At 41.0% G+C, this 16813-nt stretch overlaps 1 protein-coding gene across 2 annotated transcripts in view; it reads left to right on the forward strand.

The window, feature by feature from the left end:
• The window catches only part of USP3 (ubiquitin specific peptidase 3), a 41054-nt gene extending 27204 nt beyond the window's left edge, over positions 1–13850 (forward strand). For both annotated transcript variants that reach the window (XM_009910972.2, XM_054168751.1), the window contains 10 exons: positions 1712–1794; positions 2619–2732; positions 3363–3476; positions 7016–7162; positions 9106–9212; positions 9373–9453; positions 10379–10497; positions 10627–10740; positions 10853–10920; positions 12387–13850. In XM_009910972.2, the coding sequence (XP_009909274.1) occupies positions 1712–1794; positions 2619–2732; positions 3363–3476; positions 7016–7162; positions 9106–9212; positions 9373–9453; positions 10379–10497; positions 10627–10740; positions 10853–10920; positions 12387–12552 (1113 nt within the window). In that variant the 3' untranslated portion in view covers positions 12553–13850. The remainder of the gene's footprint in view (positions 1–1711; positions 1795–2618; positions 2733–3362; positions 3477–7015; positions 7163–9105; positions 9213–9372; positions 9454–10378; positions 10498–10626; positions 10741–10852; positions 10921–12386) is intronic.
• The last annotated feature ends 2963 nt before the right edge of the window (positions 13851–16813 follow it).

A 16813-nucleotide genomic window follows, 5' to 3' on the forward strand; every position in this document is an offset into this window, starting at 1 on the left:
AGATACTGACCCAGTTGTGTCTTTCTCACTTTGTTTTCACAAGAGTGTGGTAGAGCAGAGCTATTCTTCCTTGGCCCTTGGGACTGCAGAACAGCAATGTAGTCAAAGTGAAATGAAGTAATAGCTGTCTTCAGCTGTGAGGAACTTGATCAGGAGGAAAAGTTCTTGAGGAGTATGAATGGAAATAAGAGGGTGGGAGCGGAGCAAAGCAGTTAGCTGCTGGCTTGCAAAGTCTGTAGGGGTTTGTTTACTTTAAAAGTACAGTACCTACAGTTGACATAGGGTCCTATGAATGTGCTGTGTATGCTCCCCCTGCTATCCCAATCTGGGGGGTGATAGAGGAAGCCTGGGAGAAACAGTGGGCTGTTTTTTCTTGATATGGCAACACACAGCATTGTTATCTGGGAAACTCAAAGCCGTAAAAGCCAGAAGCAAAATTCTAGGCAACATTTAGATATGGAGAAGAAGGAATCCGAAAGCATGAACTTAATGCTGCTTTTATTCATCTTGGTCTGTGCTGTTTTCTCGGTTTCATTAATCCTTGAATGTTGCCTGTGGTATATTGAATTCTTATCTAGAACAAACAGGCCCCTGCTCTTTGCTTTAATACTGTGCTGTCTCATCCTGAGCAAGAATGAGGAAAGAACATGTGCTAAGAGCAATGTGGTATCTGTACCTCAAAGATTTCTTCCTTTATTGGAAAATAGATCTCCCTTTAAACGTTTTTTACTGAACTGGTAAATTGCTTATGGAAATAATTCTTCATTTGCTGGGCTGTGTTTTGGGGTTTTTATGTGTGTGTTTTCCCCAACATACACACAAACACTCTCTTGTCTTTAGTTCACCACCAGAGATGTTGTTTGTGGTAAATATGAGAAGGCAAAAGTTTTATTGGAACACTTTTAATTGTATTTGATGTCAAGTAGTATGTTGATTTTGAGATGTGACTACCAGAAGATAGTCTAGCTTCTAAATCTGTTAGAACATTGAAAAATGCTCAACATTTTGGTGGACTTCCAAAGCGACGTTTTTAGGCAGTGGAACATGTCCAAGTGTTGCAGATTCTAGAAACCATAAATGCAACACTGCCTGCATTGCTCCTCCTCCTTCTCCTCCCAGACCACCGTGAAGATCAAAGAGCAAGCTCATCTATGGTAACATTGCTCTAACCTGTTGAAACTCCTCAAGTGTAAATCACATCTATTGTGCTTCCTTCAGTACATTGCTTTTACTTGACTGCTTCTTTCCAAAATAAATGCTGTTGTCTGTCTTTCAAAAACCCTCCTGGCCACCACAAAACACCAAGACACCAGGCTAGTGCTCATGACTTAAAACCAATCTGCAGGCTGTCACACTGCATATTGGACATGGTATTGGGTGGATATGGATTGGCATTTTCGTTTTTCAGAGGCCTTTAAGGAAATTATTTTCTAGTTCTCATTGAACATTACTGGAGTGTGACTATTTAACATATATACCACACAAATCCTTTCTAATAAAGGCCTGAGATTAACTGTGCCCTATTCTAGAAATGATGTAGAATAGTTTTCTGCTGACTGAAATGAGTAAGAAACAGGTTTCATATCAAGGCAGCTTGAGCTAGTGAGGTGGTTGCTTTTGCGTTGAAACTGCTGCTGTAACAGTAACAGCTCTGTGGGAAGAAAGCAGGAGAGCGATGCTAAGCCTTTAACTTAACTGTTCTCCTTTCCAGGGAAGCACCACTGCCCTTTGTGCCACTGGCCTTCGGAACTTGGGCAATACGTGTTTCATGAATGCAATCCTTCAGTCGCTCAGGTACCTCTGAAACTTTCCCCCTGCCTCTGAGAGTGGTTCTGTACAGTAGCATTAGACAAGTGAATTTGAGAAGTTACCACTGTACAAAACTGTACCTGGATTTGCAGGAACAGGTCTGTGCAGGTACCACAATGTTGTTTGGCTGTGTGAGGGACTTCTACGGTGCAGTGTTTCATGGGAAGTCAGTGGTGTCCTCAGTGGAAGAGGAGACTGCCCTTTCATTGCTGAGGCTGTTTAGACATGCTGATGCTTACAGTCACTGTGAAAGCAGAGACAACACATTGAGGGATGGGGTCTTAGGGCAGTGGGTAGGAGAACAGTTTCTGCAGTGCTGAGATGTCAGACTTTATTTCCTTACTGCCAAGACCACCACTGCTCAGTAATTGTCCTTTTGCATTTGAGTTTGCCTACTGGGAGACCTGCTGAATTGGACTGTAGCAGGACTAACTGGGTGCCCTTTTTTCCATCATTCAGGGTTCACTGGCGGGAGCTGAGGCACATGCTTCCTGTGTTTGGTTACTGGGACTGGTTAGAATTGATAGGTGGGAGCAGACATGGAGTTAACCTCTTCAGCAGATGCACCTCAGCCTGTAATGGCATCTCCCAGTCAAAGCAGAGCCAAAATGCAGTTATTTCAGGCAGATGGGATGAAGGTGATGGTATTTACATACCTGCTCATTGATTAATAGCAGATGAGTATTTCTTGTCTCTGGAGTTGCCATCCGCTATCAGTGCGTGAAGCTGAAGAACAGGGTCTAGCATACAAAATGTTCTCTTTATTCTCTGCTCTTCAAAGATTTAACTAGTTTTCCCTTTTTCCCTAGTAACATTCAGCAGTTTTGCTGTTACTTCAAAGAGTTGCCTGCTGTGGAACTGAGGAATGGGAAGACAGCAGGCAGGCGAACTTACCATACCAGGAGCCAGGGGGATAACAACGTGTAAGCTGCACTTTCCATGTTAGCACTGAACTTCATAGGAAACGGCAGATGCCTGGGTAGCAGAGCCACTGCAGGATTTCAGTGCTGCACAGTCATACAAGAATCATCCACAGGGGCCAGCTATGGAAATGTATTTGGCTGTTCACTTATTATATAAGCTGGTGCTGCAGGGCTGAGCAGTCGGACACATCAGAAAGCACTGGAGCGTAACTGCATTCAAAGTAAAGTTAAGGAGGGCTAGTTATGTGTGCTCCAGACTTAATTCCATCTGAAACACAATCGTAGAGACTCCTGCAAGTGAACATACTAAAATAAAATAAATCGGAGGAGGTGGTTCACAAGCTGCAGCTTGTTTGGGCAGTGTTAAAGGGATGATGTTAGCAGGCTCTACAGTAAAGATGGAGAGGTTTACAGCTCAGTCCTCAACATATGGAATGTAAGTTTCCTACCCTGTGGTTCTCTCCCAGTGTTGTGGGTAGGATTTTGGACATAGAATCTCTGCAGTACTAGAAAGGATATTTACCTTATCATTACAGTCTTTAACCAAAGTATTTTTGCCACTGAGATAGTAAACCAATAAAGCTTATAACACAAACCAATATTAATCACCAGCTTTTACTTCTTTTCCAGTTCATTGGTGGAAGAATTCAGAAAGACACTCTGTGCTTTATGGCAGGGGAGCCAAACTGCATTTAGTCCAGAGTCTCTATTTTACGTTGTTTGGAAAATCATGCCAAATTTTAGGTAAGTTGTGTAAAATCAGAACAGTATTTGTGATTGCAGCTTTGTATTGCTGGTGTCCTACTCTAAAATTTGCTGAATCTGTGGGGTGCAATCCATGCAGATTCCCATATGCCCACAAGTATGCTTTGAGAAGGATCATCACTTTGATCAGCAGCTTTCTGTTCATCAGTAGTGCTTTTCCCCCCTGCTTCTACCTTGGCTGCAATAAGAAAGTGACATAGTCAAGACTGAATAAGGTACAGCACCTTCAGGCCTAAAGGCAAACATGCTGACTGAAACTTCCTTGATTCTCTCAGAATATTGTAGTCACCAAACCAAATCAAGGACATCAAACAAAGGCTATAGGAAAGAAATCTTGTGCATAATAGGTGTTTTGTGCCTACAGTGACAAAAAAAGACAATAAAAAGAAAGGGAAGAAGCAGGTTACTCAAGTAAATCAAAGTATCATTCCTCTCCAAGGTCTCTATGTCCTGGCCCCTGATCCTCTTTCAAAGGAGCACTGAAACCTGTTAGGATATAGTGTGATGAAGGTAAGTTGCTCCATGTTTGCAGGTAGTAAAGATGTTCCAATATCTGTTACATCTCCAGCAGTGCTGAAAAGATGCTGTGAACACAACTGCTCAACAAGTAACGCTAGTAACCCAAATCTTTTTATTCTGTTCTTCCCACTGCCAAATATGTTTCACTTGGTTTATGAGAATCAAGGAAGTTTAATACCAGTAGTTGCAAGCAGCAACCAAAACAGAGAGAAATGAACATCATCCGTAAGGCCCTTGACCAGTTTCCCTACTAGTGTTCACCATAGTTCTTGTTAGAAAACAGTTCATTTGAGTTCCTCAAGCAAATTTTCAGCACTGTGGGTTCTAGCATAAGTTAAAAAAAGAAAAAAAGTGCTGTTTGGGTTCTTCCCCTTCCATTTTTATTCCCAGTTGGCTGGGAGCATGTCCCTCATTAATTGATGAGAACTCATTAAATCACATGGAGAATGGTGTCAGCTGCTTGGTAGATACTTACTCCCACATGGTCCAGGGAGAAGATCTGACTTTGTTCCATGCTTAATTATACCTTGTCAAAGCTAATGATGCTACAGTTCTCATTCTACCTCGTGCAGTTCTTGTGAGATTGGGAGAAAAAGATGGATGGACATGGATGTGGAAGAAGGCTGGAGCTAGTAGCATGTTAACAGCAAAACAGCCACTTTAGCTTGTGCTTGTGAAGTCTGAAGTGATGGGGCAGGGGGAGGAAATGTGTTTGGAAACATGGTATGATTGTTTTAGCCCAAAGAATTCAGTTGTTAAAGCACCTTGTGCCTGCTTCCAAGGACTGCAAGTCGTCTTATGGGAGTTAATTAAGCTGCTGGTGGTGCACCCTGTGGCCCTCTGTCTCACACTACGCACAGGGAGTAGAGAACATCATTTGTAGGTGCTTCAGGCACAGCTGGAGTGCTTCTGGACTCTGGTGCTGCTCTGGAAGTCCTGCTCAGTGACTGCTGGGCAAAGCTGCTGCTGTCATTCTGCATTCTGAAATAGTTCTGTAGTCTCATGCCGAGTTGCAGGGCTTGTACTTTGCTGCTGTAGTGCTGTATAAATAGCATGTTCTCTTTTCCTAGTACCTGTTCCTGTGTTCATCCATATCTTGTTGCCAGTAGGAAAAGGAACATAAAGGTGGGCCTAGTGTGAATTGCTTTGGGTGGATGGCCATGGGTTTTATTATACAAGCTGCCTGTCAGAGGAACCCAGCTTTTTGCTGAAGGGCAAAATGATCAGTGTTTACTTTAAACAGTGCATCACCTCATCATGTTATTTTAAACATCCCTGTCTCTGTTTCTTCTTTTCACAAATTCAAATAATTTAAATCTGTAATTAACAGTTCCCAAGTACATGCACCAGGAGCACAAGTACCAATGTGGAATGATTCCAAAAGTTATTTCACCAAATTTGTTGCAGAGCAAGTGTGCCATATACTTCAGAGCTCTTTTATGAGGAAAATAACATTGAACAGGTGTCTGAAGCAAAGACATGCCATAAATTTCATCTTTAGCTGTTTATTATGATTGTTTTATGTTTATTAAAGTGAAGATCTCTCTATTCAGTAAACAAAGCAAATCCTGTTATCTCAGCAACTTCAGAATGATCCTATGGTGTCTACAGTTAACATGCAGCACTTTAGTTGAGGTCTGTGTTACCTCTCTGTATCACAACAACGTGTAATTATCATGCAGCTTCAGGAGAATGGGTTCTAGTTTTGGTTGTATAGGACTCTGGCCTGTTGAAGCACAGCAGTGTTTGTGTGCCAGCTGTGCTCTTGTAAAAGGTAGTTGAAGCTGGTGAGTTTTTCAGCGTGCTGTAAGATACAAATGTGGTGATTTCTTTTAAAGCTGCTAGTTTGGAAGAAACCATTACTGCAGTTCTGCAAGGTTAAAAGACTATTTAATTTTTTGTTACTTCCTAGCAATACTTTCATAGGACAAACCTGTGTTCTTTACTAAGCACATCAGCCTCACATTGCACACTTAAATGGCACTGTTCTCATTTCTCTCCAGCTCCACATACTATGCCATGAGCCTTGGGGATGTTCTCCCTCCCTTGAGCAGTAGCAAAAGGCGGTTCTGTGGTGTTCTTTCCCAGCCATCCTGGCACGAGAGTTAGTGCCCATACTTACTGTGGAGCGGGGAGGAGGAACAGGGGCAGGGAGGCATGATAAAGCAGTTTAGAAGAATGGACAAGAGGAACCAGCTCTACTTTAGACATTTCTGTAACTAGGCCTACAAAGACTTGCACATAATGATGTCAATGTTGCACAAAGCGTTCACTGTTTTGCTGTGTATGCTTTCCTGCTTCATTTCAGTATACATCTTACAGCAAATGAGTAGCACTTGTGTGTTACGTTTGCTGCATGATTTAGCCTAAGTAACTTTAAAGGCATATTTCACCCTGAGGGCTTCTCTGTTCTCTTCAATGAGGTTTATTAGGGTGAAATAATGACTCTTTAAGCAGCACTGCTGCTGGTAGTGTGATGCATCTGAAACTGGAGCCCTACCCAACCAAATCCAAATGCTCAAGAGATGCTCTGGATAACTGCTGCTACCTCCTTTTCCCAACAAACAGTGTGTGGGTTACGCAGACAAAGTGTGCAGTTCTGAGCATGGCTAGAGAGCGCAGTAGCAGACTGAGGCTGGTGAGGCAAGTTACCTGAACAGGTGAGCAAATGTTTGTGATGCTTTCTAGTGTTTGGTAAAAGGCCTCTTCCCAGGTAAAAATGTCTTTTCTTTCGTGTTTCTCCATCCTCAAAAAGAGAACATAGAGAGGGCACAAGCTGCAAAGAGCCCAAAGTGCTTTGTTTGTCTAGATGTCACTGTGCCTTTCCAAAGGCTACTTGTAAAATCTTTTTGGCTGAAAACATACGTGCCTCTGTGAAGCCTGCTCAGGATCATGAAACAAGCAAAAATTCTGTCCTGTGACCCTGTTCCTCTCTGAGTGTTGGCACAAAAGCAACCTGTATATTTGGTAATCCTATTGCTGTTTCCTTTTCTCTTAAGGGGATACCAACAACAGGATGCCCACGAGTTCATGCGTTACCTCTTGGACCATCTACACCTGGAACTCCAGGGTGGCTTCAATGGTGTTTCACGTTCAGTAATTTTGCAAGAAAACTCTAGCCTGTCTGCAAGCAACAAATGTTGCATGTAAGAAATGTTTTTTAATTTCTTCAAAACATTAATTCCTTTGTATGGATCTGTGTGGTGGATCTGAAATTTCAGCTTCGTGGTTCCTTGTTATGTTCTCTTCAATGCCTCCATTCAACCTGCAGTTCAATAATCCCATATAACCTGCATTTCAGTAATTTGTAACATTTCTAAGCTGCAGGCTATATAAGGTTAGCATCCTGTAGGATGTGCTTCCTTTCAAAAGGAAGTGTCTAAGGTCAAAGTTTTCACTGGTGTGAGTGACAATAGAGGCTAAGCTGTAAAGAGATTTTTAGTTCACTAGTATTTCAGAAATAAAAAGAACTTTGTATTTTCTGTTCTGTACCTTTAAGAGATTTCTTCCCCCTTCTGTTTGGACCATCTCATTGTCTTAGCAAGATAGATGGCCTGAATGGCACAGGAGAAAAAAAGTAACCAAGTATTGGTAGGTTTAAACTGTCAGCAGACCTCCTGGATTAATGACTGAGCAATGCAGTTACAGCTTGAAGTCAGTTTTCCTGATGATCTTGCTATGTTTGCATATCACCTGACACAGCTGATACATTTGTTTGTTTGGGTTTTTTTCCTGGTAATTCTGATTTTCATGCTACTGTTTTTCTTGAAACAGGAAATCCATGTGTTTCACTCCTCTTTCTGTACTCAAAATACTGAGTTCTGTCCCAGGTGTGGCTCCTCTCAGACTGAAACTGTCACAGAGAGGAAGCAGTTTCATTTGCTTCAGTAAAGAATGTTAAGTCAGCTCAGCCTGAACATATGGTCCCTAAGTCCTCGAATTCCCTATGTAAGAGTTGTGTGAGCTTTCCCTTCCAATCCTGATGAGGACATAACTAAGTAGGTCTGAGAGATGCAGGAATTTAGAGATGCTTTGTCAGGGAAAGCCTAGAGTTCAGGCTGTGCTCTACCACAGTTACATTGCTTCATTGATGCTTAAAAATCACACAAAAGAATCTTAAAATGTTCTTGGCATCGGAGTGTATTTGAAAACTAAACCAATTTTATTTTGTCAACATCTTCAATGTTGAAACCCAAGGAGAATGTAAACTTTGTTCATGCAGCTACTCTAAACTTGTCTGGAGAACGGCTGTTCGAATGCATGGTAAGGTGGAGTAAGCTGTTTTCTGTCAAGAGCAAATTAAGGTCATATACACTCAAATGCCTACAGTAAAGTAATAAATATTCTGTGAATGTTCTCTTCCAGAGAACCAGTTTATTTGGGTAATGATTTCCCTCTGCTCAACAAGAAGTGGTCAGATTAACTGTAAAGATACAGGTGGAGTGCAGATAAGGAACAGGTTTCTGCAGACCAGTAGCGTCAGACCTGCAAGCACAAACGAGCAAGTTTAGAAGTTGTGTAATAATGGTAACATCCTCTCTTTGGTTTTGTAAATGGCCTAGGAGATGTGAGTGCATCATGTAATTTGCTAAAAAGATTGAGAGTAGTGACAGCATAGAGAACAGTGATGATGATGGATAGTTTGTCATCATGCAACTTAAGCTGTCTTTGGAAGAGTCAAAATTATTTGCAACAGTGTAGAAAACAGAAAATATGCTCTACCTACCTAAGAAGACAAAATGTTTGTTGCAGAAACAGCCCTAACTGTAGTGTTAGAATACCGCGGACCTGGGAGCGTGAACTCTCCACTCTAGAAATGCAGTTATCCACGATACTTGCAAGGTTGAAACTTTGAGCATCTGCTTAGAGTATGTGTAGCTCAACCTCTCTTTAGGTACAGGATAAAGCAGACATATTACAGCAGCCAAATACTGCATTGTATAATTCTTGTGTGAGTGAAATTCCTGGAGGATGAACTCAGTCACTGCTCTGCATAGCAGCAGTGAGTTGTTAGCAGTAAACTGTAGCGTGATGAAAATTAAGTTCAGACATTCTGACTGACTTTACCTCTCTGATATGGTTTACCTAGAAATGGAGCATCTACTGTTGTCACAGCCATTTTTGGAGGCATTCTTCAAAATGAAGTCAACTGCCTAATATGTGGGACTGAATCCAGAAAGTTTGACCCATTCCTAGGTAAGATGCCGCTTGCTTTCAAAATACCAGGTGACTTAAAGCAGAAAAACTCATCTGAAACTGGGTATGTTTAGATGTCAGAAAACTAAATCATAGTAGTAGCCTGAAATGATTCAGCATTGACTTATTCAGCCCTAATTTTCATTTTTTTGTCTTGCAGACCTGTCACTAGATATTCCAAGTCAGTTCAGAAATAAACGTACTAAAAACCAAGAAAGTGGACCAATGTGCACACTACGGGGTAAGAGCAGTTGAACATTGAAATCAGTAAGCATATATTCTTCAGAGCATGTTTCAGAGGAGCCAGCCTTTCTGCTGGGTTAGGACTTGGTGCTTGCTATGTGCCATCTAACTTTGTAAGATTTTGTGGTAGAAGGTGCCAGAATAATTTTCTCTGTGTGTTTTACCCCAGTCACTGGTTATTGGCATACTGCTATTATAAATGGGCTGAGAATTGCCTCAAGGGATCAGTTTCATATCAAGAAGCATTTCAACAGAGATTTTTCTCTGTGGTCAGAGTATTTATAATGCATTCCAGTCTTTCCAACCAACACGTACCTGTGCTGTTGCCTGTTGGCATTTCCTGAAGCTCTGTGCCCCTTGGATCTTGGGTGTTTTGCCTTTTCCACAACAGAAATGCTATCCTGCCTAGCTGGGCAGTAGTGCTTCTTGCTGACCTTGGTTTAAACAATGTTAATTTTTACAGAACTGTGAGTATACTTGCTGCAGACAGGGAAATATTAATTCCCTATTATTTTCTCTGTTCCCTTTTATACCTAAAACCAAATCACCTTTGAAAGCTGAATATTCTTTTAGAAAGTAATTTAGTTTAGTTGGAAAACACTTTGTTCTGAATGTTGGACACAATCTTGTTTGAAATATGGGAATTTCACAAATGACGTTTTTACCCTGGAACTGCTCATAGCTGTGTTCTCAGGAAAAGGGAATGCTGCATGTTACAGCAGGTTCTTGTATTAAAACACATAATAACCCAGCTTTTTTCTGCACAGATGTATATAATAACTAAAAAACAGCAGAAGATACAGAAACCTTTTCTATGGTGCTGTATTTGTTGTATTTTATGTTGCAAAAGTCACTTGATGGCATCTTGAATCAGGTTTCTTCGTGTGGCTGTTCTACTATTTTTGTATCTTGTTCTTTTTTAGATTGTCTTCGCAGTTTTACAGACCTGGAAGAACTTGATGAGACAGAGCTGTATATGTGCCACAAATGCAAGAAGAAACAGAAGTCCACCAAAAAATTCTGGATTCAGAAACTACCAAAGGTTTGTGTAAGCTTGAAAAGTAACCGTGACACAATAGAGCAAAGAACAGCACAGCCCTCCTATAGGCTACTGCAGATGTCTAGCACCTCTTCCTCTAAAGCATCCTTTGTTCTTGTTTCCATCCTGTAGGTGCTATGCTTACACTTGAAACGATTTCACTGGACAGCATATCTGAGAAACAAGGTGGATACGTATGTCGAGTTTCCCTTACGAGGTCTAGACATGAAATGCTACTTGTTAGAGGTATGGAGACTCAGGGTATTGTCTGTAGAAAGTTGTTCTATGATTTGTGTCTTTATTACAAACTATAGTAGGTGCAATTGAGATCTGAAGAGTTCTGTGTTTTGAACCACAGCCTGAAAACAGTGGCCCAGAAAGCTGCCTGTATGACCTCGCCGCTGTTGTTGTGCATCATGGCTCAGGGTGAGTACCTGCTTCTTGGCAGAGACCTTCTCCCCATTGAAGTACATGCAGAGTTTATCTATGCTTTTCTTGCCCTAGTGAATGTTTTTACTGGTAGAGATAAACATGGAACTAAGTTGAATTAACTTCAGATAGATCTGTCTAGTTATTGCTGTGAATGCCCACTGGCAATGTTTGGGGATAGTGTAGTTCTTCTAGGAATGCTAAGCCCTAAACCAACAGAGTGAATCAAGGGGCTTTCCAGAAGCTAACACCTCCTTTTAAATCCCTTTGTACAACACAGAAATACTATTTCCCCTTTTGATTCACTTCAAAAGGCAGATGTACATTCATGCCAAGAGTCTGTGTGCGCACACTTGGAACAAGGTGCAGTTGAGACTGGCACAGTGGAAGCAATCATCTGGCATGTACCCTCTCTCTTATGGGAGTAGATGCCAGTCAGCATGCAACAAGGCTGTCTGGTGTTCATATTTGGAAGTGGCTGGATATGCTGTAGTTTGCCCAGCCTTAGACAATCTGTTGAGAGTAACAGCTGGGACAAGAAACCTGCTTATCCTAAGAGAAACATGTTCTTGTTTAAGCAACCATTCTAAGGGTGTAAGGTGTGTAAGGGGTTTTCTTAAAGAAACTAAACCCCACTAATCCAAAGCTTGCTGATACCTGAATTTAGTTCAAAGCTACTAATGCAAAAGTTCTGTGCAGAAAGTAAGTCTCTTCTTCTGCTTGCTCAAGAGGGAAAGGTCTGGACTCTTAGACAATTGCTAAAGGCAGCTCTCATAGCACCACACAGTGCAGCCAACTGGCATTCAAAGCTGTAGGAAGCCTGGTCATGATTACAGTGGAGTGAGCTGGTTGGAAGAATTGCTCCTGTGTTACAATATGTAAGCAAACAAGTAAAAGCAGACATTATCTTGCGGGTAGCAGGGCTATGGAAGTTTGATGGGGTGTAGTTCTGCTACATTAGAAAATACGGCTCAGTTTTTCAGGCTGAACTTGACATTTACTCCTTGGTAATCTTAGTTTTGCTGTGAGTGCTTTTAATCATATTTAGACTGAGCGAGCTGCTCTAGATATAAGTAAGTGGGGAAGATTTCTGGGAACTAGCATTTTTGTATCTAATACTTCAACAACAGGTACTGGCCTATATAAAAACCAAGTCTAACATGAAATTTTACAGTTGTAAGAAGCCCTGCTTGCAAAAAAAATGGGTGGTGCTAATAGATTTGTATCAAATACCATTTAGCTCATCCCAGTGAGTGATTATGTTACTTAAGGTAAAAGTTTAATTTGGAGAACTTGGAGCCCCACAGAGTAAGAAGGGAAACATCCTACCAATGACTGCTGTGGAAGGCTGGCTGTTCCTTTCTTCCTCTGTCCTGGGAATTAGTCCTAACAGAAAATGCATCAGAGAATGAGGTTGTGTGTCTCCTGACTATCCCTTCTTTCCTCACCTTCCCTGCTGACAGCGTGGGCTCTGGACATTACACCGCTTACGCCGCTCACGAGGGCCGGTGGTTCCACTTTAACGACAGTACTGTAACTCTGACCGACGAGGAGACTGTGGTAAAGGCCAAGGCCTACATCCTCTTCTATGTAGAACGGCAAGCCAAATCTGGATCAGACAAACTTTAATACCTCCTTTGAATTCTTTCTTATCAAGTCCATCGGACAAAACATTTCCATTTTTCCATAAATACTTGATCCAAGACTATTAATTTCATTGTGCACTTTTCAATTTCCTCTTGTGGGTTTTAGTTTTGTTGTGTCAATGGTAGCATTTGACTTACTGAACTTGGACACAAACTAACTTTTTTTTTTTAGTTATACCAGAAAACCTCAGCAGATTTTGATTTGCTGCTTTAGTTGTGATAACTCAATTTTTATATATATATAGTTTCATGAAATACTTAGTTATTTGACTTTTTTATATTGTTTTCAGTTCTCACTTTCTAAAGGCACATTTACATCAGAGAAGCTTTCTGTCCTCTTTACAAGCAACATAAATGTGCTTCTGATTATGAAGAGCAATATAACTTGATGCTGTTCTTGCAGCTGTTGCATAGATACAAATTTCATCTGTTTAAATCAAAGGATTGTTTGCACATGCTATTTTTGCTCGTGCAAGAAACTAAACAGTGACTTCTGAACAATCGTTCTTTGTCTGCAGAAGAGGGGAGATGTGGCATCATTAAGTAGACCAGGTAATTGCTGCTATATTGGTGTGTATTCAGGCTGCTGACTTTCAGGAATCATTGTAAATAAAGAGTTGGTTCAGTTGCATCAATCCTGCAGTTTAATTCAAGTATTCCTCATGTATGCTCTGCTCCTCCATTTTTTTTTTTTTTAAATAATCTTAAAATATGTAAATGTCTATTTTATGTTGAGATTTTTTTTTTTAAACCAAACCTGAATTGCCTTAGACATCTCTTGTGTTAGACTTTCATCCTGAAATGTGATCAGGAACACTTTCTCGCTTGAAAACGTGGATGCTTCCTGGCAGTGGGACCCCAGCCTTTCTTCCTGCTGGCAGTTGTGAGTACAGCCCTGAAATGTGTGGTTTGTGGGACGTCTTAGATGTCAATGTAGGTCCTGCGCATGAAGTGCTGGAGGTCACTTAGAGGAGGAAGGAAGCAGATGGTTTTGCAGAGGCTTTGCCTGGCAGTTGAAGGGAAGATGCTCAGTGTCACAGGAGCCTGCTTGATGGAAAGGGATGCGCTGAGACCACTTGTCGACTGGGGTAGCTGCAGCAGCTATGCAAAGGCCCCGTGTGAGGGATCTTTAGCCACAGTCTCTACACGAATGCTAGTTTCTAAAACTTTACTATGTAATGGAGAAACATATTTTTTCTTTTTTGTTAAAGGAACACCCCCACCCCCTTAATTTTACCTGTACTGTTGTTGTGGATACCGAGGTCAGTTAATGAAGTTGTGTGGGTTTTTTTCTTTTTTTTTAAAAGGTAAGCAAGAAAGCCCAGAGTTCCCCCCAAAACCTGAAATGTTAAAACTGCTACATTTCGGGTCTCTTTCCCCAGCCCATCCTTTGTAGCAAGCTCTCATGTGCCTAGTAAGGAACTGGACACTCCTAAAATCTCAAAAGCATGGTAGTTAGAGTCACACCATCAAATGGCACCTGTTCATTGTGATGACTGTAAAATACAGTAGCTGAACACAAAAGCACTCAGGTAAGACGTGATTCTCCTTTTTAGTTAATGCTTCTGAAAGATGTCACGCACAGTGAAGATTTCCCTACAGACCGTACCATGGCTCATCTTGCTGCACAGTGTGCATCAGTTCCTGTGCTGCGGGTTACCTGCTAGCCATACACTGCCAAGGACAAAGTGAAGGCAGTCAGATGGTTTTTAAATTACAGTGTCATACAGTGCCATGAAAAACCTAAACCAGGAAAGAGAAATTGGCTCAACGTGAAACTGCAGAAAGCATTCAGCACTATTAATGCTGTATGAACATGTAAACTGTCCAATAGTTGTAAGCTATTGTGGTTATTATTTGATACATTTAAGTGACATACAATAATAGAATAAGAACAACTATATGTTATTTTAATTAAGAGCTAGTTTGTCACCTACCCTTTTTCTACTTCTTGCTGCCAGAGCCTTTTTCTTGATCACAACAGGTAGCTGTTAGCATTTATACAGGCAGAAAAAGGTATTTATTTGAGAGACTTCACTGGTGTGCAGGGCAAGTGAAGTACCTTACCATGTGATTACCCTGAAGTGCTGCCTTACTGCTCACAGTTGGGGAGATAAGTAGTGCCCCTCTATAGCTGTGTTTTCTGCATGCTACTTGAATTGCATTGCTTTTAGAATTTAATTTTGAGAATACAAACCTATAAATACACAAGTAGTTATGGGCCAGAAACAGTGTTCTTGCAAACCAGTGATGTAAATGTGCCTTTCTCTATTTTTAGAAACCTAAATTTGTAATCTTCAGCAACATTCATTTTTTTTAAGCAGCTTCTACTTCTCCAGTTAATTTTTGGGGTCAGAGTTCTGTTCTCACTTCACCATTTCCTTTCAGTAATGTTAAGGTCTTGGGCATGGTCCATTTGAGACAGCCATGGAAACACAATGCAATCATGTCAGGCTTGTTCTGGCAGCAGGTGGTGACAAGGACTCAGCCATATGCTTCACTGGAACAAGAACATTGTAAATCCTTTCCTAATTTAACTTACTCCCACTGCAAACCCAGATGGACAGTATGAACAGTTTGTTGTGGCAACACAAGTATTTCTCTTCCTGGTGGAGAACTTTGCTTATCCACTGTATTCTATTCAGTGTGGTGTCAAAAAAAAAGAGAGTAATTAAGCACTGAACCAGTAACATATACTGCACCTGGCCTAGTATTACATTTTTAACCTTACTTGTATATCCTATATTTATCTACTAGCTGGGGAGGGGAGGGAATATCTCATTTCATTTAAGCCAAATGTTTCTCTTCTACTTACTGCTGATCATAGTACACACTAACTGGCAAGAATTGGTTTCTTGCTTGTGATTGCTCTGCAAGCAACAACTGCTCTCTACAGTTCAAAGACTTGCATATTTTTCACCAAAATTTGTCTGATCAAGGTTGTCCTTTTGTTAGTAATTGTTTAGCCACGCATACAACTGGAGACAAGATTTATGTAAAACAGACTTACAGAATGTCCAGCTCTCCAAATACTTCTGCTTTAGTGTGCTGTGTAGTGTGCTGTAAGTGCAGCATTATGCCAAACTCTAAAGCAGTTGCAGACAGAGCTCCTTCTTATTGTATAGGCAGAAGGTGCTTTCCAGAGCGAGTTTAACACTGTCTGACAGACAGGGACAGTGGACTCGTATCAAAAGCAAGAGCCGTTTGTAAGGATTTTACTAAATCAATGGAAAATGTAAGACGTGGTGTTCAAAACTTTCCCCAACAATGTTTCATTACTGATGTGTCTGTGTCTTACTGATGAGGTAATCAGCACCTTGAAAATTGATTTCAGTGTGCTTTAGGATATCCTCGAGTACTGTAGTGCCATAGTTGTAATTGTTTACCATTAAAATCTAGTGTGTAATTTTCAGTGAGAATTACTGACTGTGCTCATCTTGTGCATTTCTGGATCATTTCCAGGTTGAATGTGAATTATCTCTCATTCACACAATGTGTTTATGGAAGATGTGCCATTAAAGTGTCTCCTTTCCTTAGAAAAATGAAGCTCCTCTCCTCCTTCTGCAGGTTGCAGAGTATCAATAGTGTAAATCCTTTCAACACAGAGTATTTTACCTTGTTCTGGAGAAAACAAAAAGCAAACTGAAGCACTCCCACTGTGAAACAGCTGTAGCACAACTTTGCATCTAAACCCTAAGAGGACCTCTTTTAAAAGGTTCTGTCACCCAACAGCTGTTAGTTTTTCTGTCAGAGGGGGGAGGCGTGCTCTCAGTGTACTACTGCTGGTAACCCTGTCATTCAAGTTTGCTTGTTTGTTGCTGGCTTGGGGGTTTTATAAACAATATTCTCATCTTTATTAGAACTCTGAGCAGCCTCAACTATATACACCTGCTCAGAAATGAAGGTAAGTTCTCAAAAGGATGAGCAAGACAGAATGGCAGTGTGAGGATCAAGAACACCAACTGGGGCCACCTTCTGTAAGCTGCTGTTTTACAGTGACTAGCTTACCTGGTATTTGGAATCACATTTACTCATCCCTTCCATACCTTCAATTAAGTACTCATGCCACTGGCTGGAGCTTCTTTCTGAGTGTGGGTAAGGAGCAGGAATCATCTTCTCCTTTCAAGGACAATAGCAAACACTAAAGGCTATGAAACAAACAACAAAAAAAATACTGGCAACAACTGTTTAGAACAGCTTACCATATATAATAGAAAATTTCTGACCCTGAAGAACTGAACAGT

Source organism: Dryobates pubescens, chromosome 17 (assembly GCF_014839835.1).
Source record: "Dryobates pubescens isolate bDryPub1 chromosome 17, bDryPub1.pri, whole genome shotgun sequence".
NCBI lineage: Eukaryota > Metazoa > Chordata > Aves > Piciformes > Picidae > Dryobates > Dryobates pubescens.